We start from the raw sequence: 26,493 nt of genomic DNA, 5'->3' as shown, positions 1-26,493 counted from the left end.
GAGTCTTCAGAAGGTGCCTCACTGAAGTCACCTGCTGTCTGCACTTCATGATGGCATCCCACTGGAAGGCATCTTCACCTGTAATGTGCAGACATGGTGCAGAAGGAAGCCACAAATGGTCACTGAAAACTGCAGAACAGTTGCAGAGCATCAGCAACCTGTGATGGAAGGGATCAATATGCCGTGATCAATGCCCATTAATCCAAGACAAAAGATTGTGGAGATTTGACAGTGGGGTTGCGTATTAGAAGTAAAGTATGCTATGAGCAAATTACTCACCCTTCTGACTGCATGCACTTGCAGAGCTAGCAGTTTGACTCCTTAAAGCTGTTATGTAAAAGAGTAGATTAGGTTTTAAGAATGACTTATATAAGTTTTGAGTTGTATTTGTCTATGGCTCCTTCTAGCCCAGTACTCTTAATATCAGAAGAGAGTAAACATACTTTCCCATGATGCAAGATAAGGAAAACATGGTGAATGAATAGGTAAGTTGTCAAACCTTTTGCCTATAAACTGATTTTGCCATTATGACTCATCTTTGACAACACATAGAGCCAGAAGGAAAGCAGGCAACAGAATAGTATGGTGTTTGCTTGTTTCTATTCCTGGTTTCATCCTTTTTGTATTGATCTGTGGAATCAGATAGCAGCAGTGAGTTCTTCACTTGTACATTTTATGGTTAAACCTTAACTCATAGACTCATGGACTTCTGTCTTATGGAAGGTCTCTCTCAAGCTGTCAAATTTTCTGTATTTTTTCAGCACACACCTTTAAGAAGAAGTGCACTATTGATTTTGGTAGTACACAGATATGCAACCCACATTTTACAAAGGCAGGAGTTTCAGAGTGTGAGGATGCCCAGGAAGCAAGGTTAGGGATGTAAGCACTGACAACAGCCAGTTGCCAGCTCACTATGCAGCTCTTTAGGCTCCTAGAGCCCAAGAGGTACACAACCCCTGCCCCCAAGGAAGACAAATGTAAAATAGCAGTATCAAACTTCCGCAAACTTTATTAAAAGTTACTTCAACAGGTGATTTTTTTAAGTATTATAAGAACACCAGTGGGGAAGACAGTGAACATCAGAACACTGCTACACTCTAAATAGTGTGTTAATTATATTAGTTTACGTATTGTAAGGAACAAACTGTTGCAGACACTGAATAAAACCAGGGATAACATTTTTCAAATTATGCAGGCAGGATTCCATGTAAACCAGAGTTCTTAATTCCACTGCTGCATTTTTACGCAGAGTCTCACTTGTGCACCCAGCCTGTTCCCATTTTAACAACACTGAGAAGCTTTCTCTAGGAAGCGCTTCACAAAAAGCATCTGTGAGAATTTGCTCAGAAGTACCTCCCAGTTATTCTTCCAGCAGTACAGAGCAGAAGACAAGACAGCTTAATTCAGGTACACTACAGGGTACCCAAAACCAGAGTCTGTCAGGCGCTTATTTCCATTAGAAGTAGGATTCAGGCCAAGGAATCAGAGTAATTGAGTCTCTGAGCATAGAGAACTATCAGTGTGAGGAAAGCAGGCACAGCAGCTCATACCAGGACAACAGAACAATGAGTGCAATTCTGTGTACCTTGGATCCTAGTGTGGGTAGTTCTGGTTAATAATTTCCACTGTTTCTGATGCATATTCTAGCCAGTACCTTTGGGAGTGCTGGTGGGAATTTTCAGCTCTACCTTTTTCATACAGTGAAGACTTAACACTGACTGATATTTGATCTGTAATGAAATAGCATAATTTTTAAGGGCAAAAGGCCAAACTAAGATTAGAAAGTAACTGAGAAAAACCTGTGCCATAGAAAGCTTACTACATACCCAGGTTAGGGATTTGAGGAGTTCCCACAGGCAGTCCTATCTACGACATGAAAAGTTAGTATGTATGCAAGCACAAGTCAGCTATGTATGACATATCCATGCCCATTATGAAGGATCATAGCCATTGTGTTACTTTCTTCTCTTCAAAAGGCTCTTAATTCTCCTGTTAGTCACATAAACACCACACAACCAGGGCCAGCACCAGCAAAATCAGATTTTTGTGATAACTTGGCCTGTTCCCTCATTTTCACCTCTGTTTTTACCAGCAGATGCTTCCCAGTGCTGGATGCCTGTATTTGAATCTGTTTCTACACTTGTGCAAGTGGCAGAAAAAACAAAGAACATAATGCACAAGCTGACCTGGCTCCTGCTTAAGTCACAGTAGCCTCAGGTTGTTCCAATTTGATCAAGAACAGCTAACACATCTTTAAAAAAAACAAGCACATTAAATCTGCTGCTATTATTGGGTAGTAACTACCTTTTAAAATGGGTCTACACAAGATTCTATCAGCCCTGCCTGCAGTTTCTTTCTAGCTAGAACAAAGCCACAGCATTCACATGGTTCAACAACCGTCACATTTTTGTAATGCTGACCTTCTCTGAGAGAATGCCCTGAAGTTTCTCTTGGTTAAATTTTTGTTCCCAACCAGAATACCTTTGAAGGGTACCTGTGTATCCAAGACACTGAAGGACACTGTACTGGTGAAAGAGACAGTCTGAGACACAGCAGCAGCCATGCATGACTTGAAGCATGAACGGTCTGATTTAAAGGCCTACAGTCTAGAGCATGACCCCAACTCTGTTATTTGACAAAGAAAAACCTGTCTGTTTAAAAGTGAACTGCAGCACTACTCTTTTTCATTATGATGCACAATGAAATAAAAAGGTTTCAGCTTTAAATATTATGTGCACTAAAAACAGAGTGCATCCCAATTTCCAGGCTTGGTTAGGGAACGGAAAAGATTGCTGCAAAGACAAAACTAACAGACAGATCACATCAACCCTTGCTTTTTTTTTTTTTTTTTTTACTCCTATACTTTGGTATCTGAACTGTTAAATATAAAAGTGAACGGACAGTGAAATACCTGAGACACTTAGACACTTAGCAACTCAGCTGTGGAGAATATGCAAACAGCAGACTACCCTAAAATGATCAAAGTATATATTTTATATGAAAGAAGATGTGGATTTCCTCTCCCTGGAATTGCTCAAGGCTAGAGCCTAACAGGTACACAAGCTCTACTTGGGGGTACACAACCAAAGCTGCTGGGTGGAGCTCTAAGCAATCTGGGCTAATACAAGGCGTCTCTAAAACCAGATAATCTTTAAGGTCCCTTCCAACCCAAACCATTCTATGATTGTATTTTCTCTCCCACTGCCCAGGTAAATGCAACTACCTGCTCTTTAGCCTATACAGGCTTTGCACTCTTGTCACCATTCTCTGGGAACAGAAGGAGCTGATTTCGGATCTGTGCCTGTATAAGCGTACACCTGCATATTGTCAGAGCAGGGACCACACAACCAGATCAGCCCCCGACAGCCAGCACAAACCCAAAGGGCAATAGTTGTTGCAGCATATGCCACAGTTGAGACAGCCATAATACACAAAGTATCACCACACAATTTCAGAAGGCTTGAAGCTTTCCCCCATACAGAGTATCACCACAGCACATCAGAATGCTTCAAGCGCCTGCCTGTACAGAGTAACATCCTATCACTTCAGAAGGCTGCAAGCATCTGCCTATCTTCTTTAGCCCAGCCCTTTAACCCCTCATGTTCATGCACTGCACCTGTGTGCCCTCTGCTCCCTTTGGTGGTTGGTCAGTGCCCCTGGGCACTCCATGGCTCATTGCTGTCAATGCTGCTCACCTGCTGCTCACAGCTGTGCCACTGGGGATGAGGCTCGGCTGCAGCCCCACCCCAATTACCACGAACTGTGTCCCTACAAATAGACTTTCTGAGCTTTGAGTTATCTATCATGCCATGTACATTTCAGGAATAAGTATAAGATTAAAATAGTCACCAAGAGGAATGCTCACTGGCTGAAGCACTTTGATTTCTCCAGAAGATCAGTTGTGCTGCTCAGCCACTTTTACAGTTGGTAAGAGCTACAGGATAAACATTTTGGAAAGCAGGCCAGTTTCCTTCCGATGTCTGCAGATAAAAAGCTCTGTACCTACCTTTCTGTTACCATTGTTCTCTTAGAATACATCCTGTTCTGATACAGACAAACCAAGAGATAACAATCTCTGGGAAAAATATTGTCTGACAAAGACTAAGTACATTGCTTGGCTAATATCCACATTACCTCAGAGGGAATATTTTGAGCTATCTGAAGCCCTGAGATGGTTCTCTAAGGAAACACAGGGAGAACTCCATGGGCCACAGTCTGCTTGGTTCTGTGTCTGCTTGTTTGTTCACTTCAACAGCTTAAAGTGCACCTGAGCAAGCAAGACAACCAAACCTAATACAGAATTCAAAACATTATTAAAATGACCATGCTGGTGCAATGTGAAAGAGAAATATTTCATGCAATGCCCTCTGCCTCTCTTCAGAAAATGAACTGCATTTGAAGCATATGAAGCAACTCCTTAATTCAGTGTGCATGGTTCTTAAACAAGATCCTGAAGCTAGCCAACAATAAGCTTATTTTCCACAAAAAAACCCTTATCTCAGATAAAACTGCACATTTATTCTGAAAATGTAAGGTGGAAGCAGAACCTGAATAGATGTTCACTGCAAAGATCAGCAACGGTCTTAAGGTAAACTGCAGTTCAAGGTACAAAGAATGAAGTGCCTGACCAGATCCCAAGATCGACGCAAATCAAATATCTGTCTGTAAGTCTTTACCCTGAATCAATAATATTCGATCCATTAGTTAGGTAGTGTAATTGGAGGACAATTATACAAGCTCACCAATATGAAAAAAACAGTTGCATCACTGAAACTTTACTGTAGTCAAATAGAAAAAAAAATCATAAAAAATGGTAACATCACAGGACCATAAAAAGAAATAAAATATTTGAATAAAATATTCAAATGTGGTCTTGTGAGAAGACTTAAAGTAAAACCATCTTGGAACATGGGTCTGCAGGAGGGAATTTGAAATATATTTTTACTAGTTTTCCGAAGGCACACTTACAAATGTTTTGAGAGCATCTATATAACTCTAACTTCCCTGTGCAATTGTTCTGGAACTGTTTCACCACAGGTGAAATGCTCATAGGAAATTCTCCCTGAAACCACAAGCTGACAAGGAAACAAACCAAGGAAATTCTTCTACCTAGGAACAGTACTGGGAAACAAGAAATAAAAAACAAAATCAAAACCAACGAACCAACCAAAACAAACAAACAAACAAAAATAAAAAAGAGAGGGAAAAATGTGAGAGAGAAGAATTGTAAACAATACTTCGGAGGAACCTTTTACCTTGGAAGAAGCCCTATACCCACCACCTTGTTCACTTTTTCAGAGCTGAGGAAAACAAACTTGGCACAACTGAGTTTGAAAATCAGAATTATAGTCAATGTGAGTTGTAGTTCCCCCAGCAAGTACCTCCCATCCCTTCTCCTCCTGTGAAAGGAACGAAACATTTCAATATACTCAAAAAGCATTGCTGTTCCCTTCCCTGAATCTGGTTAATTCAATGACAGAAACAATTTATATTTTAGTGCTGAAAAACAATGTTTGGGCACTTGTTAAAGACTAGTTAAGTCTAATGACTTAAGCATCCAATCAGAAACAAAGTCAGCATTGAACTACAACTAATTAATTTACAGACTATTACATATAAAGTAAAGCAAGCACAAAAAAAAAAGGCAGAATAAAATAAGTTAATCACTTGGTAAGTCCAGTAGATGCCTTCTAGCTAGTTGCCCCTCAGCACTTTGCTCCTATCCCTGAAGAAAGCAGATGCCAATAGAAATGCACAGGACCTTTATACACTAGAAATGTTTTTCTTAAATACTCCCATATTTATGCCATTAGTGAAGGAGGCTTAGATCAGATAAACAGATCATTTAGTAGAGATGCTTTTGCCTGTGTGAATAAAAGTAAGACCAATTTAACATGACCTTTAAGCATTTTAACTTCCCAGCACAGTCCCTAAGGGAAAGTCTCACACATGTACAACAACATATACAATGAACTTGCTTTCAGGTTGTAAACAGGGCACTCTTATCTCAACTGAATACCTTTGGAGGAGTTACTTTCATTAGCAGTCTCGTTGGACATTAACCATTGTTATTTAACCAGTAAGCTTTAATGCAATACAGTCCTAAGACTTTCCCAAAGCAAGTTGTTATTATTATTATTTCACTTGTAGATAATTGGGGAACAAAAGCTGTCTGATTTATACACCATTCTAATTCCTACCGATTTTAGGAGAAAAAAAGAAACTGAATAATTCAGATATGACCCAAAAAGGATTTAAAATGCTGAACTATTGGTGGGCATGACCCCCCTGCCCCAAAATGCAGTAAGCAAAGCCTCACCATTGATTATTCCATGACCAAAAATTATCCTTAATCCTGGAGTGCTTCTGCCAGTTTCCAAATTCTTCACTAACATGAAGGAGGGGAAAAAAATACAGACATACAGCAGGTTCCACTCTTTGGGGTAAAAGTTTATCATTACCACTGACCTACTGGAAAGCAGCTCTGCAGAGAAAGACCTGGGGGTCCTGGTGGACAACAAGCCACGAGCCAGCAGTGCCCTTGGGGCCGGGAAGGCCAATGGTGTCCTGTGCACTAGGAAGAGCACTGCCAGCAGATCGAGGGGGTTGATTCTGCTCCTCAACTCAGCCCTGGTGAGACTGCATCAGAAGTGGTGTGTTCAGTTCTTGGTTCCTCCGTACAATAGAGACATGGAGCTCCTGGAGCAACCAGTGGAGTGCAGTAAGGATGAATGGTCAACTGGAGGATAGGCTGAGGGAGCTGAGCCTGTTTGGCCTCGAGAAGAGATGATTGAGAGTGGATTTCTTCAGATGTCTATCAGTATCTGAAGGGAAGGCGTCAGAGGATGGAGCCAGGCCCTCCTCAGTGGAACTAAGCAACAGAACAAGGGGCAATGGGCAGAAATGGATACACAGAAGTTCCACCTGAACACGAGGGGAAACTCTATTGTGTGGGTGACCATGCACTGGAACAGGTTGCCCAGAGAGGTTGTGGAGTCTCCCTCACTGGAGACACTCAAGAATCATCTGGACGGGATCCTATGCCAAGTGCCGCTTGAGCAGGGAGCTTGGACCAGTTGACCCATTGCAGTCCCTTCCAACCTCACCCTTCTGCGATTCCGCGATTTGCAAAACAAAGCAAGACCGCAGGACCGGGAGCCGCTATCAGCCTGGGAGAGCAAGAACCACGCAGTTTCTTCAGGCGGCCGCTCTCCCGCTGTGCCCAGGAGCTTTCCACACGCGTGCGCGGGGGTTCGTGGGCGGCCGCCGGGTGAGGGCCGGGCGGAGGCGGCGGGCGGGGCCGCGGCAGTCGGTGCGCGCTCGCCTTCCGCCTCGGAGCAGCGGGGCGGCCGCGGTCGGGCCTGTGCCGGGGCGGCTGTGGCACCGCCGTCGCTGCTCTTCGGCTGCGTAACTCTTCCCCCGGCCCCTCCCTTCCCTTCCCCTCGGGTCCAGCGGCGGCGATGGGTTCCCGGGCGTCCACTCTGCTGCGGGACGAGGAGATCGAGGAGATCAAGAAGGAGACGGGCTGTGAGTGCGGGGGCCTGAGTGCGGCGGGGCGGGAAGGGAAGGGAAGGGAAGTCCGCGGTGTGGGCGGCCGGAGCGGGGCCGCTCGCAGTCCCTGGGGCCGGGCAGGCCCCGGCCGGCGCGGCCGCGGCGTTCGCGTCCGGGCAGTGCCCGGTCCCAGGCACCCGCAGCCCCCGGGGCCGGGCATGTCTGGCAGGCCAGCGGAAACCTGGGAAGCGCCTCTCGGTTCCCCCCCACCGCTGCTGGTAGCAGCAGCGAGATCCCAGTGGGACAGACGGGAAGCAGTGCTCTTGGTGTGTGCTGTATTGTATTCGGTCAGAGATAACTCCTTGGGTTTTGAAGAGTTGTCTGTCTCGATGTCTGGTGCTGGAGTTTCTCTCAGTTTTTAACCCAAAGAAGCTGTCGTTGGATAGTAATTTTTTTCTCCAAGTGTTATTTGTTTCATGGGCTAGTGCTAAAGTTGCCATAAGGGTATTCAGAATGAATGCTGAGTGGCATTTAAACCATAAAAGAAGTAATGTAACTCACAAGAGATAAGTGTTATTAACTAAAAACAAGTGAAAATTCCTGTACTAGTCAGCAACTGGGAGACTGGACTCTAATATTTAGGTACTTTACCCTACAGTATTTGATCGAGTTGTTCTGCATAAACATGAAGTAGCTTAGAGAAGGTGAAACTCCAGTGTTGTTAATTTGCCTGACAGAATGATTGCGTGAGAGTTCCAGCAAATGATAATAAATGATTTAGTTCCACTAAATGATAATAAATGCAGGATGCCTTCCTGACTATCTGGGAGCAGAGGTCATAACATCATAGGTATCACTTTGCTGTTTGTTCCCCAGGAAACTTCTCAGGTTAATATGCCTTGCCCAGCTGACAATTTTTCTTCTGAATATACTTCCTGAAAATGCTTTCTTCAATTTTCTTTCCAATATAAATGGTATCATATATTCTTCTAAAGTGTTAGTTTATTTGTGTCAGGAAAATGAGTGGCTACAGAAAAGGAGTAGAAGAAGATTAAGATAGTGCTGGAGTTACTGTAGTGGCAGGCTGAGTGAGTTAACATAGTTTCCATGATCCTTTTTCCATCTGTCATGAAAACCTTCTGCAGGAAGGCTGTGATAAACAAGTAGGAACGTCAAAGTCTGTTTATCCAGCAATAACTTTCTATTGCCTTTTTAATCACAAAGATCATGGAGTAAAGGTAGCCTCCTCTCATATATAAAGATGCTTCAAAATCCAAACCCCAAATCTGGACTATTTTTCCAGAAGGTTTTACATTTTTCCTCATGCTGCTACTTGATTTATTGTCTGCGGTGTTTTATTCCTTACTTACGTGATAGTTAAATAAATACCATTAAGATGGCTGTATAGGCATTGTAAGCAATAAATCCACTTGACTCTAGTTAGCCTCTAAATGCTTTTCTTGCATCATCAGAGGGTGATCAAAGTTATGACTGGTGGGTTTCAGCTTGGTGACCTGACGTCTGTTCATTTTCCCGTGGTTTTATCTAGTAAATTTTATAATTAATACCACTTTGTTAACCAACCATTGCTAATCTCTGATTCATGCTTGCTTGTAAGTCATCACAGTGTGTCTCATTGACATTATCAATCATTTTCTTCTTCTCCCCAGTCTGTAACTGCAGTTTAGGAATGTGATTTTTCTCTGCTTTTTATGCTTCTCTAGGTAGATGGAAAATTCCACCAAGTTGTTAGCACTGTTTTACACTTCATATAGGTGAAAATATTTATACAAGGTGGGGAAAAAACCCCAAACAAACACTGGTTGTCTGGATCAAAGTTCACAGGCAGAATGCTAAGGTGGTGTTACTGAATAGACTGCTGTGGTCTGTTGGAAACTTGATGCTGATGGTACTTCAGCTACTGAAGAGTTTGAGAAAGGGACTTTGTAGACGTGAAAAAATCTGGCAGCATTACAAGTCCATCTTGAACTGATGGTCTGATAAGTGCTCCCAAGGATTCCTTTTTGGCCTCTTTACTGTGAAATGTGTTTCCTACATTTCATCTGGGGTTGGTGTGAAGCACTGAGTAGGACACTTCACCAATTTGATTGAGTTCAGCTTTGGAATGAGATAATTTCTGCTCAGTTTCATGTAACACAAAACTGAATGGCTAATGATACTGACATGAGTGAGAAACTGTATGTTAATGTTCTTCAGCAGAACAGATGAAGAACATGTCTTTTAGGGCACTAGAAGCATAGTCTTTCAAAAGCTATGCAATGACACAATCTCTTGAATTAAATTTGCTTGGATTAAAATTATTTTTTTTTTTGTGGTAGTGAAAAGCACTTTGTAGCGTAAGTTCAGACACACGTGCAGAGGTAATGCATCAGGTTCTCAGCTGCAGGTGTGAAGCCTGAAGTTGACAGTCCTAAATCTCACATGATGTTGTCTGAAAATTGTTTGCTTTGCATATAAACGTTTTGAGATTTGAGCATGAAAACACCTTGAAGTCATCCTAATTGCTTTGATATTTCAGTAACAACTAAAAAAAACAGATGAGAGACCCGAGATGTTGCTTGTCTGCATTCTGTTGCAAGCTTTTGGAAAGCTGTTGGAATGTAACAGTATTCAAACTATTTGGTTCACACCCTTTGCTTCCATGCTTTGAAGCACTCTACCTAAGGATTAATAATAAATTAATGCTCATACCTTAATTTAGGAGGAAAAAAATGTTTGCATGGTAGCAGATAATAGTTTTTTCTGATGGATATTTATATATTTTTCTAAATACATAAATATATTTATATGAGTTTATGCTGCTGTTGTAGACAAGAACATGTAATTGCTAAAAACTTTACAGTGACTTAAGTAAAATAGAGAGAGCAACTCTTAATTTAGAGGTCTTGACCCTAAATTTTTAGGAGAATCTTAGTGGAGTAGCAGTATAGATAAAATGGTGTTTCAGCTAATTTTAAGGCTTAACCTTACATTTTCAGTCATAACCTTAGAAGCAGTAATAAATTGCAGATCTTAATTCTCCTGGGTATTCAGGAGAATCTTTATCTTTGTTTACAAATGCACTGAAAAATGTCCAGTGACACAGCTTTTGTGAGGGATGAGAGCCAAAGGAAATTACGACAGAGGACAGTGGTGAACCTGAATCATCCTCATTTTTCACAGAGCTATGATATGCTTTTTGTCTAGTGTGACGTTAATGAAAATATCACTTCTCCTGTCAACAGCTACGTAGTATTGCTCACATACTAGCTGTTACAGCGATGTTCCAAAAATGTAGATGCTGACATCAGTTTGGGAATGGTAGCTGAGTAGAATTCTCATCACCTTCTTTGTTTACAGGGAGGAGTGGGAGTATGGAGCTTCTAATAGGAGATCTAACTCCAGCCTTCTTTTTTTCACCATCAGTTGTTGTTATGGTATCTAAAACATTAACTCAGAAATGCTGAAGGTTGAAGTCTTTAGAGTACTGGTACTTGTTTTCTATGTGTGTGTTTCTTAACTTGAAAGTGAGCAAGCTGCCCAGTCTGATTGTAGAGAGTTGCCTGAGGTGCAACTGAGCAAATTGCCCAATCCTATGCAAAGAATGCAAGTTGCTGAGGAGACTAGAAGTCTGGGGGGGAGGGGGGGCATGTGTTTGAAAACCCAGTTCCTGGCAGGTCATGCTAAAGTAGGGAACTGTTGAACCTAAACAGATAGCCTTGAGAAAGAAAGAACAAACCTGAAAAAAGAAATTTGCCTCACTTGTCGCTGATCAAACAACTACTGTGCAACTTCTTGCCAAGTAAGTTTGAGCAAGTAGGAGAAGCATTGTGCATGTCCTGGTGAAGGCTTTTTAAACTACTTAATCTGAAAATCACAGTAAGTCCTAGTTTAACATTGTAGACTATCACACCTTTACTGAGTACACATAAACATTGAATTCAGTCTTATTTCATGTATTTATTAACTTTGTCAGACAAGACTGAAAAGCCAAGATCTCCTGTAGGGCCTTGTGGTTTAACCTCAGCTGATAACTAAGTACCATACAGATGCTTGCTTACTCCCTGGGTGGGGAGAGAGGGGAGGTAAAACCCATGGGTTGAGATAAAAAGTTTAATAGTTGAAATAAAGTAAAATATAATAATTTAAAAAATGTTAAGAATAACAGTGATAATACTAATTGCAATGAAAGAGAAATAAAACCCAAGAAAGACCAATGAAGCACAGTACAACTGCACACTCCCTGTTGACCAATGCCCAGCTTGTCCCCAAAATGTGATTGGCCCCTCCTGGCCAATTCCCTCAGTATACACCATGATGTTCTGTGATACAGAAGATCCCTTTGGCCCGATCAGCTGTTCTGGCTGTGCTCCCTCTCAGCTTTTTGTGCACCTCCTCACTGGCAGAGCCTGGGAAGCTGAGAAGCCCTTGGCTTAGGGTAAGCACTACCTAGCAACAGCCAAAACAGTGTGTTGTCATCGTTACTCTCCTATGAAATCCAAAAACCACAGCACTGTACCAGTTACTAAGAAGAAAATGAACTTCGTCCCAGCTGAAACCAGGTCAAGTGTTCGTTCAGTGTTAAAAGGAATTGCTATTCTATGTAGGTTTATCCCACTCACATCACAGACTTAGATCTAGTTGTCTGATATCTTGTATTGTCTAGTACCTTGGTAATATTGACACAGTTATGCTGAACTTAATACTGCCTTTTCTAAGTTATATTTCAAACTGCAATAAAGTTTAAAGACTTAAAGTCTGCAATAACTTTCTGCTTGCTTTGTAGCCCAACTCCTTCTCAAATTTCTTTAGAAATAAGCTTTCTAATTTTTAATTCCATGTCCTAGAAGCCTGGAAATTAATTTTGTGAGCAGTTGGCTCCTGGGTTGGGCACAAAGGTTTCAGTGAATGGGATAACATCAGCCCGGTGACCAGTCACTAATAGGGTTCTGCAGGGCTCTATTTCAGGGCGGGCTCCCGTTAACATCTTTGTGAAGGCATCCTAAGTAAGTTTGCCAGTGTCACTAAATTGGGAGGAGCTGTTGACTCGAGGAGCTGTTGACTCCCTCGAAGGCAGAGAGATCTTAACAGAGGGCTGGGCACCACAGTATTGCTGGTTTAATGAAGGATCTAAAAAATACGATTACATTTAATAATAAATCTATCTTTGGCTCCAAGTTATGGAACAAAGCCTTCTTCATCTCTCCTCTCTGCTGAGCAATGTTAGAACCTGAGGGGAAAGCATGAAGCTGTGACAGGGAATGTTTAGGTTGGATATTAGGACATGGTTCTTCACCCAGAGAGTGAATGGGCACTGGAATAGGCTCCCCAGGGAAGGAGTCACAGCACCAGCCTGACAGAATTCATTAAATGTTTGGACAATGCTCTCAGGCACATGGTGAGATTCTTGAGGATAGTGCTGTACAGGACCAGGAGCTGGACACCAGTGGTTCTTCTGGGTCCCTTCCAAGTCACATTATTCTCTTATTCTATGAGCCCCAAAGTGTTCAGATTTCAGCAGTCCTGTAAAGGAAGAAAAGTGAAGTAAAAATTAAAGCCTCTCTGACCACTTTCCAGATGCAGAGGAATTCAGTTCACTTTCTGTCTTTAGGTGGAAAACAAACAATGGGAATAGAGATAAGCAAAAGTGAAGGAAAGATCCTATAGCAGGGGTCTTTAGTGTCATGAGTGATACAGATGTCATCAGTGTAGGCTGTGTCCAGATTATTTCTAGCCATAAAGGAATGAAAGGAAATAAAGTGGAACTGTGAATCAAATATTTTTTATTTTTAATTGACATTTACTGAGCCAGGTAACCAAAAATTGTTAAAGATAAAAAATAGAAATGGGTAGAAGATAGAGTTAGACAGTTTTTTTGAAGAATGAGCTAATTTGTAGATTCTTGAATATTAAGCTGTGATTTATAGCTCACAAAATCCCTAAATGCTTCTTGTCATGTGCTTTTAATGTAATGGTTCTATGTGAACTCTTTTTTTGAATACAGCTTCTGGCAACAGTGCAGTTCAGTGTAATGAGGTTTTCTCCTGTGAGGAATCATTGACAGGCTAATTTGTCATCTTGTTTCTTTTTTTCTTCAGTCTCCCATAGTCAAATCACCCGCCTGTACAGTCGCTTCACCAGCCTGGACAAAGGAGAAAATGGCACTCTTAGGTGGGTAATTCAGCTGCACTTGCATTGGCACATCTGTATTAGTGGCTTGCTGTTGCAGGACATTTGCATGTTTTTCTCATTGGTAAATCACTGAGGCTTTCATACCTACTGCCTACATGATAGGTTTAATTGTTGAGCTGAGGTGCTCTAAGTACCAACTGTCTTTACTGTAGTGTTGAATGCGTGTTTTTCTTATTGGTAAATCACTGAGGCTGTTGTAACAAGTTCTTTCATACTTACTGCCTACATGATAGGTTTAATTGTTGAGCTGAGGTGCTCTAAGTACCAACTGTCTTTACTGTAGTGTTGAAGGTTTGTAGTAGTTAATAGGAGAAAGTTCAGATTTGGTATTCAAAGTCTTATAAAATTGTTCAGAATTGTGAAACAACACTTTCAGATTGTTATTTCTTATCTTTCTTTATATGTTGCTTCTACTGTTTAATACGAGAATGGTTCTGCTGTTTCATCTTTCTCCTGGCTTTCATTAAAAAAAAAGATCTATACTTGTTTCTGATATCCAGTATCTTTAAACACTACTTGGATCTGCAATCCATTTACTATATTTCACTTTGCACCTCTTGTTGAACACCCATATCTATTAGTATGCTTAAAAATAAAAAAAGAGCTGGAAACAAGTCATTGAGACTAAACAAACTTCTATTATTTAAAGTGGTGGTGCAGGACATCCTAAGATCTTTAGTTTGTTTCTTATCTACAACTCGAAAGCTACAGAACTGGTTTCTGACAGCTTAGTCAATTAAATAAAGATGAGTCTTCTATACGTTTCATTTTGATGGACCAAGTCTGCTAGAAAAGAGTATTCTCAACCAAAAAGTAAACTGTGGCTAGATGATGGCCTGTTAAAATATATCTCTGCCTGCTGTCATTCTGTAGCCTTCCCTGCTCTTGTGGATTTTGTTTCCCATTCACCATATAGCCACAGTGGCACAGGAAAGCTGGAGAAGAATGCAGGAGAGAGTAGAAAGGGGAAGGGGACATCGTTGTAGCGTAACATGAGATATGGCTCTTGCAGAGTTAATTTCTTTCATAGCAGCTCTATCCTAGTCAAATTCAGTGATTCAGGCATTACCTGAAGTTTTGTATGTTATCTTGTAAAATATAACTGCAGGATGCACTATAAACCCAGAAAAGCTATAGGCCTACCTATAAACCAATCTAACTGTAATGCTGGAATCAGCTCTGAACAGATCAAAGTGGCAAGTTGTAAGATACATGGTCTTTGGCAGTACTTTGGGCTTACTGCAGTTTCCTTTCCTGAGGGAAATGCGCAGTTCCTTCTGGTGCCACAAATTGCTGACTTCTCAGCATTTAAGTAATTGGATGTGGAATTGTATGGTAAACAGGACTACAGAGTGATTATTTTGGGTTAAAAATACTCTCCCTCCCCTTTTGCCTTTTGTAGGTTTTGAGGCTGATTGACTCCAGTGATTTGGACTGTGGCTATACTGTAAATTTCTAGACTTGCATAGCTGAAGGGATGATTAAATGGATTGTGCATGTAAAAAATTGGCTTGGGATGGGATATGCAGGAAGTTCAAAAGCCCACTCTGATACTTAAACCAATGCATTATATAAATTGTAGCATTGGCAATTCTGATGTAGAGATCAACTGATGAGATTGTGGATAAGCTTAAAGCTCCTTATGTTTAAAACTATTTGGAAAAGAACATTAACAGCCTTTTCAAACTTTATATGTGAACTTAATATTCATTGATGAATAAAGGTGATGGCTACTGGATTAGTCAAGCACAGTTTGAACATAGGACGTGCTCTTCCTCAACTCTTCCATGTCCTCCTCCAACAGTAAATGCACTTACTGAATCCATAAGGTTTGTATAAATGTCAAAGTGATCGTACTCAGTTTATGTAAGAGGAGTAATTGATTAAATATGCTTTGAATGTCTGTTGCACAATGCTTAGTTTCACAGTGTTATGCATCAGGAGGAGGTAGACTTCCATTGTTGATAATCACGTGGAAAGGAAGTGGAGGTTGTTTGGGAAATCCCAGCAACTGTGTATTATGACTGCTTAACTTGCAGTCTTGGCCTCTAAGCATAGCCCTCTCTCAAACATGTCTGACTTATGAGTGACATTCAATTTTTTAAACTTGTTCTGGTACCCTCAAAATGCAGACACTATTGAGTTTAAGTAATGGAAAACTACTTCCTGAAAAATAGATTGAGGAGAGAGCAAGAGCTACAGCTTGGAAGGTCATAGATGTTGGTTTCTGAGATACAGATCAAAGAGAACTTGATGCTTTAAGGCAAGTAAGAAGAAGTTATCACTTGCTTACTACCACCAAACAGTTTAGAGGGTATGTCTTCTGTTTGTTTCCTGTGAGGAAGATTTATTGTTTCCGTAAGGATGACTTACACCTTTGACTTACAAATCAAACATGACAAAATCACTCATGTGACCATGATTAGGAAAAGAAATGTCAGTCAGTTCTTTATGGCACGAAATAAATCTTTAAATGTGTACCACCCTTCTGAAGAAGGGTAAAGTAAAGAGCACTTTGTACAGAAAATCTGGTAGATGATGATTAATCCGAGTAGTTCTGGAACGATAATCAAAAGCAGAAATCTTTCATAGACAGATGTTTCTATCCAGTGTACCTATGTGCAATTTCAAGGCACTTTGTTTTTAAAGAGTTACAGAAATGAAATTATGGTTATTGGTAAAGACAAAGCTTGGTCTTCAAAAAATTTTTGGTTTTTGCTTCCTTTTCCCCCCTCTCACATATTTATTCTCTAAGCGACTACAGCCATTTTTACCTGTAAAGGTAAAAATGTCAGGTTTACCTTCACCTTTCTTGAAAAGTGTAGAAAATTTTGTATTTTTGCTTAGCTTCACTTTTTCTAAACAGAATGAGTAAGCTCCCTCAGACTTCCACCATCTGAACAAAACCATGTTGGAAAAGACAAGACAAAACTGTTCTTGAAAATTCTTTTGTCACCTTTGATTTCAATATTGTGACATGCTGAGTTGCCAAAACAAAAGATTGATACCCTTGGTTGTCCATAGCTACATCTAAATTGTGAAATCTGGAATGTACTTGTTCTTTCTACATGCTAACTGTAGCTCAGGAGGAAAAGAGTGCATGTTTCCTTACTTACATGCTGATTTCCCATATGAGGAAATAGTATAGCATGAACAGGGTAAGTATGTGATTGCTTTAGTGATTCTCCCAGCTTACTTGGGCTGGTACTGCAGTGTACACCACACAAGAATACTTTTGTTCCAAAGTTTATCAACTAGTAAGTAGCTCTAGACAAACATGTATAGAGCTATAAAAGGAGGTACTTATGTACACTGCAATCTTTGCATGTAACTTTTGTATGAAACCTCCCACTTAACAGTAGTTTCTTGGGCACTGGGGAGAAGACGGGTTAAGCACTTGAGAAATGGTTTTTACTGTACAGTAATTGGTATAGCCTGGTAAGCATGGAAGAAGGAAGGAAGGGAAAATGTTCTGAAAGCTGGTAACTACAGAGAATAGACACACTGAGCTGTTCATGCATGTCTCATGTTTATGAAAGCTGTTCACACGTGTCTTCTGGAGAACTTCAGAAAGCCTCTGATCCTGAGAGAAGGGTAACATGAGCCAACCAAGCCATCTGTCAGTCTTTGTCAGCTGACGGAACCATCTGGGTCTGGAAAGATGTCAGGCTTGTTCTTATTAGTTAAAACAGATACTGCAGGGTTGCAAAATGTAAAAGCTAGCTCTCTGAATGTGGAATTCTTTACTTTTGCTCAAGAAAATGCAGAACATTTTTAGCTTTATCTAAAATAGAAAAGACAGGAAGGATATGGGTTTGGATTGGAAAAGACGGTACAAGAATAGTCTATTCTTGCATCTTCAGCCACACTTTATGCATGCTGCCTTTTTTCTTTCCTTCGTTATTGCTCATCTAATTATCACCTTTTTGCATACTCCTTGGCTTATGTTTATGAACCAATTAGTGCTGTGATAGTTAAGCAACTCTTAACATTTGTGTGGAGCATGTGTAAGGATAGAGTTAGATGAGATGGATGACCCAATCCTGAAGGGGGGTATTGATATTCTTTCCTGATAACTTCTCCAGGCTTCCAGCACCTCATTGTCAGCTGTGATGCTGTTAGATTTTTTGAATTTTTTGAACTGCCTCAAGTTGTGAATTCAACAGAAAGCTAATTGGTTAGGGGGAAGGTAGGGTTTTTGTTATGGGGGATACATTAGACCATCAAAAGATTAGATGAATGACAAAGCTGATGTTAGCAAGGTAACGGAGCAATGGAACCTCTGCAGTAGTAAGCTCTTAAATCTTTTTGACCACCTTGCATGATATACCTTACTGCTTTTAATTATTTCCCTTCTTCAAGTAATTTCTTGTTACTTGTATCCTTCCTTTCCTCTACCACTTCTGATGCACGTATATGTGGGAGTTTTTTCCTTTCCATTATTTTACTTTCCCTCAGCTTTAGATACCCCTCCTCATCCCTGGTGAGGGATGTTTTGCTAACATCTAGAAGTAACAGCAGAATGACCAACCAGAAATGGAGGGAAAAAAAAAGGGTCTTGTAGGCTTCTTGCAGTCTTTGGGATAAGGCAGAACCACCTTTACAGTAGGGATCTGCTGTGTGCCTTGGAGGGAATACTCATGCTTAGGAACACTTGCCTTGCTTAGAATCTAGAAATTCTTCACTGCAAATTACATCTAATTGTGAATACATCTAATTGTGCTGGCATATGTATTAAATGGTTGGTCAGCATAATGTTCACATGCAGTTAAAGGTTGCTTTGCCTGTTGCATTTAAGCAAAGATTTCATAAGAGCCAGGTTCATGTAAAGATACCTTAGAAGAGCCTTGTTGCTCATGAGCACGTAAGAAGTAGAGGGTATTAAATTTCATGTAAGCACCAGCTTCAGCCAGGTGAAGTTGGTCCCTAATGACTGTGGGAAAGCTTAGCTTTATAAAGTGGAGAATAACTTACTTCACATTCATTTGCTTTTATGGCTGTTGCAGCTATTTCAGTTATAACACTCACTCAGGAATGTGCTCTTAATAAGCAGAAGTGCTCTACTGCAGCCCTGATAATAACAGGAGAAATAGATTTGAAACCAGGGAATTATTTGTGGTTAATTGTTAATCTCCTGTTAGAAAACAGAATCACTGGAGGCTGAAATGCCAAGTGTCTACTGAGGCTGAATACTAAAAAGTCATGATATGCAAGTAAAAAATTCTGAAGCATTAGGATTTTGGTCTATGTGGAAGAGAGGGCAGCTGCTGCTTTTAGGTTATAAAGTTAGCATTGACATTGAAGTTCTGCTATTAAAATATTGTTATTAGGACATAGGCTTTCCACATCACTGCATCTCCTGCTTAAATCACTAATGCATACTTTGCCCTTCAGCAACAGCTTAAAATGCAGCAGTCCTGAAGGGTCTGGTGACAAGTTGATCATGCTAAACAGATGCTAACTTTGCCTATTAAAAATAACACGGGACCTGGTCAGAGCAAAGTGTGCTGGGATAACTTAAAAATATGGTCAGGTTGCTCTGTTAGAAGGTCAGACAGTTTAACCATGTTGTAACAGATGCACTGTAATTAGGATTCTTAACAGTGCTGTGGTGGTGACTGGGTGCAAAAAATGCTTTAGAATACATTTAAATCTAGAACATCTTGCTTCTCTGCCTTTCCTGAGCTAGACTGGTGATAAAGTCAGCCAATTTCTTTTTTACCCTTTAATATCACAGCATTATAAAAGGCTTTTATATTTAAATCTCAAAATTTGTTTGTGTTTACTTTAGTAAACCAGGCTTATGGTATAATTATGTCATGAGTCAGACCTTGTAGCCAGTTTAGTTAGTGAGCATAGTTTTGAGCAAACATTCAGTAATCAAGTTTGAGACTTTGACCCTAACTTCAAAAACAGCAGGATTGACTTGAAGGGAACTGCCAGTATTTCTGGAGATTGGGCAGGAAATGTAATGTCACATATCCAGACAGAATAGTGTGGGAATTTTTTACAGCTTAACTCCCTTGCTGTTTGCAATTTAAAATCTAGGTGATCATGAAGTACATCTTCAACTAACTGAGTTGCTGTGTTCTGTTGTAAGGAAAAACAAACCAATCAAACCTGCTCACTAAGACACATTTGGTCTGTTTGCCTTGGTCACATCAAGATTACCCACTTTCCTGTCACTGACAGTCTGTCAGGTTGAAAGAAAAGAGAAAATACTAGTGCAATTCTAATAGGAGAATGAAGCCTGTGTTCATGTCATACTGTTCTAAAATGTGTATGCAGTACAACTCATGATGTCTTTCAGATCAGAAGAATAACAATGTAAGCATAGCTGTGTTTATATTATGCTGTGTACATATAATCATGACCAGAAAAGAGAATGGCTGGCAAGAGCAGCGAGTATTTCCTGTACTGGTGAAATTATATCTGGTGTACAGGTGCCTGTAAAAGTGTAAAATTGCCAATTTAAAATAGGAATACTGCTTGGTTGAAGCTAAAATAATCTGAAATTTGGTGTTTATAATAAGATACAGATTTGTTGCATAAACAAACAAAAAAATCTATCGGAACATGCTAATGACCTATAGTGTGCTTGGAGTTAGTATGGTGTTCTTCCAGAATCTGAAATGAGACAATCTGGAAAAGTCATGACAACTCATATGATTAAGTACCAGAATAATTATTTTAAAACCCCAATGAATATTTTCATCTTGGAGCCATAATTTCTTTCAAAGCAACTTCAGAAGCTTTCCTTTTCTTACATTGCAAACTAGTTGGCATCATTACAGTAAGGTTTCTAGCACAAATGATGTTAGTGTCTGAGAAGGGTTGTTAACATGATAAATGAGCACTGCTAGTTTGTAATGCAATATAGGTTTGGCATTGTCTTTTGTTTTATTTTGTGCCATTAGTCATAAAGAAAACATGATTTAAAAAGTTGCATTTTCAAAATTACCAAATGTCTTGCTGCAGAACTAGGATTCCAGTGATGTTTTACTGTGAATTCTTTTTAAGCAACTTCTTCTCTGACTTCAACTTTATGCTGACTGGTTGTGTTCTTGCTTTCCTTAGCCGTGAAGACTTCCAGCGGATTCCAGAGCTTGCCATCAATCCACTTGGAGACAGAATTATCAATGCCTTTTTTCCAGAAGGGTGAGTTTCAACAAACTAAATTTATGAGCAGGCGCAAAATTTGTAGTTTGTCAGAAGATTTCATAGGAGTGAAATGCTGATAATTAAAGCACAGAATTTGAATTGACTAATAACTGAACACTTCAAACTTGTGAGAAATACTTTATGACTTTACAAAACTATTTTGTGTTTATTTATTGACAAACTCAGTCTTCTGTCACAGTTTTTCACTCTTCTTCCTAAACTACTGAACACTTACGAAGAAATTCCGGGCTGTGTGTGGACTTTGGTTCTTAAAGCAAACTTGTATCAAGACTATTCTGTGTTCAGTAGTGTTACAATTAACTAATTTGGTCTTATTGTATCTGATATAGTAAATGTACCATTGTTATTAGGTTGGCTTTTTTGGTTGGTTGATTTTAGGTTTTTGTTACATTTAAGACAGATTATGACACTTCTAACACAAATCCAAAGAGATTGTCAAATTTTCAGTATTGTCTCTCTTCATTATACCTCTTGGGATTGTGGAATCTCTTGAACACAGTTGCTATTACTGATTAATGAAGCTTGGAATCAAGTCATATTATCAGCTAAAACCAGGCAGGGTTTACTGAACAGAAAGGCATCCTGGGAAGCACTTACATGGCTGGTTCCCAGAGAAACTAGAAAACTCTGTCAGAGAGCAGTGAGCAATGACAGCCCCACAGGCAGGGGCCAAGGATGCCAGCAAAGCTGGAAGGGGAGATGTACTGGCTGAAGAAGGGCACACAGCTGAACACCAAAAGCAGAGCAGGCCCAATGACTGCAGTCAGGTCAACCAACAGTCTGGTGCTTGGCAGTGCTGAAACTATATCAAGTCAATCCAGATCAGCGAGATACATTGCTACATTCACGTGTAGCGGCAGCATAGCTCAGGCATGGGTTAAGGGTGAGGGCTTCAGCTTAAACAGACTTTGCAGGTCAGGGAAGGGGAGCCCTCGATAAGATTTCTTACAGCTTCTGTTTTTTCACACATCATACTTTGTAACAGCATGATTCCAGCATGTAACAGCACAGGCAGCCAAACCTTGCAGAGGTGGGAATGAAAGAGTTCACATGGTCTTGGTGCTTTGGATATTAATAGTCTTCTTTACTGAAATGAAGAGCTTGTATAAGGTATGCCAAAAACTGACCTGCTGAGTTCTTACACAGAGAGGACCAGGTGAATTTCCGTGGATTCATGAGGACACTAGCCCACTTCCGACCCATAGAAGATAATGAAAAGAGCAAAGACCAGAATGGACCAGAACCACTGAACAGCAGAAGTAACAAGCTCCACTGTAAGAAATATGAACCTTCCTATAGAATAAATTATTTTTCCATCTTCTTTTTGGTTGGGGTTTTTTGTCCCCTTAGGAATGGAGGAAAGGGGCTTGGGATTTCCTGCACAGTTATTTCCTGTGGAATGATCTCTTCTAATGCCTGATGTTTTAAAAAGCTTACTTGGAACCGTATCTGTTCAGAATGTCAACAATTGAGCCATTTTTATTTTAGAATTTGATGGAATTAGGTAACTCTTGAGTAATATATATATTTTGCAAAATGTCTCATAACAGAAGTGTTTCAAAATGATTTGTATTCAAAATTATTTCAGATTTAGAAGCCACATCCCATACCTGAATGAGCTTTTATGTTTATTTCTTCAGTTCTTCCATATAATTCTACTTTTTTTCCCCACCTTCAGCTGAGTACTTAAGTATTTGGATGTCTGCCTACAGTATATGAGCAGAATGCTCTTTCTTGCTAATCAAAGTTGGCAACAGTCCTCAGAGCTCTTAAAATTTCTGTCATATCTCATGCATAATATAGTCAAAGAGAATGAATGATAATATAAAAATGGTTGGCTCTGAAATTAAAGGTCTCAATGTATCTTAGTGATAATTATTCTTATGTGACTTGAAGTTTTTAGGAAATACCCTGCAAGCAGAGTGCTTGTGAACATAAAATTTTTCCATTATTGGCAATAATGCTATTCCTGTGTGTGATAACAATACTTCATGGAACTGAGCATGAGGTTTATGGTGAATTAAAATTCTAAGCTAATTCTCTTAAAATAATTTACAAGTACTTAGTTTTGTTGTTTTTCTTTTAGATACATCTATTGTTATTGTTTAGATAAATCTATTGTTATGAAGAAAAATAATGGCATTTGAATTTAACTGCTCCTTCTTTCTTTGTTCCCTGTAGTTGCTTTTCGATTATATGATCTAGATAAAGATGACAAAATTTCCAGGGATGAGCTTCTCCAGGTAAATAGCACAGGGCTGCTTTGAGTGACTCAATCATGACGTTCTCTGTGACTTCACACCCACTTAGAAGAAGGGAGTTGCAACATTTTCTCAAAAGAACTGCTGGCGTAACATGGTGGCTTTGCTTACCTCTGCCTTAAAGCTTTAGAAATAGTATGGGACTTAATTCTTACTTGGTAGGCTAGGCAGAGCCTGTTGCTAGTGACACCTAAACATTCAACAAATACACTAAGCTCCTTAAAAACCACCTTCTGTAGCTTGCAAAGGTGCTTCTAAAAGGATTTCAAAAGGACAGTCACTGAGGTGGATTAGGTTGTTTGCCTGATCCTCTGTGCATCCTCTGTACAGAATAAAACTTCTTGAAATGTCAGCAAAGGTAATCAAAGTTCATCAGTTCTGCATATGTATGAAACTAGGCTTGTGCTAGGAGTAATTACATGCTACTAATCCTGGGAAGTACACATGGCAATTTGTGGTTCCTGATGTAAGAAAAAGGTTTGTTTTTGCCTGGACCTGCCCTCTTCTATCCACTTAGAAAATGCTTTACTGAATGTGGAGGGTAATGGCACTTGTCACTGGACCATGTACTTTCAACATTCCTGTAGACAAATATCTCAAACAGCAGATATTCAATCAAATGCTGGTATGTTTTCTGGGGGAAAAAGTAGAAACATTGGACAAAATTACTCATTCCTAGGTCCAAAACTTTCTCTTGCTTCTGCCTCTTCCTGCTGCCTAGTGAAAAAGCAGGATTCTTTGTCTATGGTAGCTGCAAAATATACCTGTATTTCGTGAAAGACTTAATGTACAAAGGACAACAGAAGTCTGGCTAGAAATTGCTTCAGTGAAAATCTTGTGTGGTGTTATTTTGACAGTACATATAAAAGGAAAGCACTAAGAATACTTCTGTTGCTATGTCAGTGATTGTTATTTTGTATGCTACAGGTATTACGGATGATGGTTGGTGTAAATATTTCTGATGAACAGTTGGGCAGCATTGCTGACAGGACAATCCAGGAAGCTGATCAAGATGGAGATAGTGCCATCTCCTTTGCAGAATTTGTGAAGGTTTGTAAACTATGGTTTTAATGACTTAATGAAGCTGCTCAGTAATGAGCAAGTCATTCAGACAAATGCAAATGAGGAAGTCATTGAAATAGTTATGCCTGCATTTGGGCAAAGCCTTCTGCTAGCTTTTCCATCCCGTTATTAGTCATGTTTTGGGTTTTTTTAATACTGTCAGGGTGTTAATAATTAGTCCACATGTTTCTTTATACTCTTAAATAAAGCTTACAGCCCTGAATATACTGAAGAACTTTCACTTTTTGTTTTGCAAATGCTTCTTTCTACACAAGTAACCTACTAGCACAGTTACAACAGATTAATTCTTCTGTTGTAATAGCACTGATCAGCTTTCACATGTAGATTTCATTTGTTAGCAACACAACTAATGCTGGTATTCAAGTTCCTAGCTCTGGTACTTTGAATTACGTGTTTTGATAGTCTGAAATCGGAAGCCATTTTAGATAGTCAGTGGAGAAAGTTATCCTGTAGCAGAACAATTTCAGCTACCTAATGGGATACTATTGACAAGAGAAACTAGACTTATCTTGGAGATGACAAAAAGGCAACAGAAACAAGTTGCAACATGGGAAATCGTGGTTTGCTCTAAGGAAAACTTTTTGCTAAGAGGATGGTCATAGCTTCTGAAAGATGTAGAAATTCCTTCCTTGGAGATACTTAAAGCTTAACCAGGACAAAACCCTGAGCAATCTGATTTAGCAGGTACTGCTTTTAAGTAGGAATTGAGGGATTGGACTGAAAGACTTCCAGAGGTCGCTTCAAACATAAATTACTCTCATCTTGGAGCACTGAAGTCTACTACCTGAAAAGCCTGGAGCAGAGTAATATCTTCATGCCTCAGTGTTAATAGCAATTTAGTGAATGAACTTGCCACCCCAGTTTTACAATCATCTGCATTAGTGGTGCTCTGGTCTTTTGCTCTTCAATGATTGCTCACATCCCTTTCTCTACTCCATTCTCCCTTGAGTTTCCTGACTGGACATTACCACATAATCTAGTTTTGGAAATCATTTTGGCCTTTCTGTGCTGTTGGGCAGACTGAAACCACATTAGTTACATTTTGATCAACAGCCTTCTTGTGGCTTTGATGGCTAAGTTCCTTCCCTTGGACAGACCTTAGCCCACAATGAGAAACAGCAGTCTCCATCTAGATAAAGGCCTGGCATGCTGAATTGAAGACATCCCATTTTCCTGCCCATTTCCTCACTACTAGAATAAGAAACCTTGTAGGAGAGATGTACAGTAACTTAAGTAGCTGTTTCTCAATTTTATTGCAGGTTTTGGAGAAGGTGGATGTAGAGCAGAAAATGAGCATTCGATTCCTTCACTGATGGATGGAGAGCCTATTCCTTTCTACTCCAACTATGTAATGAATAGAACTTCATTTTCTCCTTAGCACCATACCCCAGAGCATTGCTACTGGTGCATATACAATACATCTCCAACCCCTCCTTGATTTGTTCTACCAATGTGAACATTCCCTGTGCAACAGGAACAAAGGGAAATGGCTGCCATGCAACTTGGAAAAGGAGCTTTTTTAATGCTGTCCATCCTGGGGTTTTTGCCCTTTCTCTTGTCTCCTTCTGCACTACTGTTTCGGTAAAAATATCTCTCCTTAAACACTACTGTTTAATCTACAAACTGATTCTTCTGAGCTCTGAATCTGAGAATGGAAAAACAGGAATATGCCACAGAAGTGCCCTCTGAAATGTTTCAGAGACAAGCATCTACTCAAATACTAGGTGCATTGGTAATTATTCACTTTTGCCACATTACAGCTGCCTTTTTAAAAAAAAATATTGTTGCCCCTTTCCCATTTGGCTCTTTACATGCAGACTTGTTTCTTCAGTGCTTCTAAGTCTGCCTTTTACTTGAGAACTTCTCAACTTCTATGGCTTCTTGTACAACTAGCACAAATGCATGATGATAGCTAAGAGTACTTTAAAGTACTGTGAATAGATTTTGTTCTTTGTGGGATGAATTCACAGGGACAATAGTAGAATCTATGGTGGGGACAGGCTGTGGTATGAATTCACAGGGACAATAGTAGAATCTGTGGTGGGGACAGGCTGTGGTATTCTCAAAAGGAATAGGAAATCTGCACTATGTCACTTGAACTGTTCTAGCAGCAGAGGCAGAAACTTGTTTCTTTCCTTTGCATAGCTTGCAGGCTTGACAGCCGGTGGACTATGAAGTGTCTTCTCCAGATTGTTTTCGTCTAAGATCCCTCCCTTCCTCAGGGTGGTTTTGCTTCTGAAAGTGTAAATTTGTTTACCAGTGTACAAAATGCAAGAAAACCAGT

At 40.0% G+C, this 26,493-nt stretch overlaps 1 protein-coding gene across 1 annotated transcript; it reads left to right on the top strand.

The window, feature by feature from the left end:
* Positions 1–7,308: 7,308 nt before the first annotated feature.
* On the top strand, positions 7,309–26,489 carry CHP1 (calcineurin like EF-hand protein 1). Its single transcript, XM_041460192.1, has 7 exons — positions 7,309–7,527; positions 13,590–13,662; positions 20,761–20,841; positions 22,012–22,139; positions 23,047–23,108; positions 24,054–24,176; positions 25,469–26,489. Exons 1-7 carry the CDS (start codon positions 7,461–7,463, stop codon positions 25,520–25,522), a joined length of 588 nt encoding a protein of 195 aa, XP_041316126.1. The 5' UTR covers positions 7,309–7,460; the 3' UTR covers positions 25,523–26,489.
* The last annotated feature ends 4 nt before the right edge of the window (positions 26,490–26,493 follow it).

The sequence above is a fragment of the Pyrgilauda ruficollis genome, unplaced genomic scaffold (assembly GCF_017590135.1).
Source record: "Pyrgilauda ruficollis isolate IOZ18807 unplaced genomic scaffold, ASM1759013v1 scaffold14, whole genome shotgun sequence".
Lineage (NCBI taxonomy): Eukaryota > Metazoa > Chordata > Aves > Passeriformes > Passeridae > Pyrgilauda > Pyrgilauda ruficollis.
The sequence above is the reverse complement of the archived record's forward strand: the minus strand, read 5'-3'. Positions and strand labels throughout refer to the sequence as shown.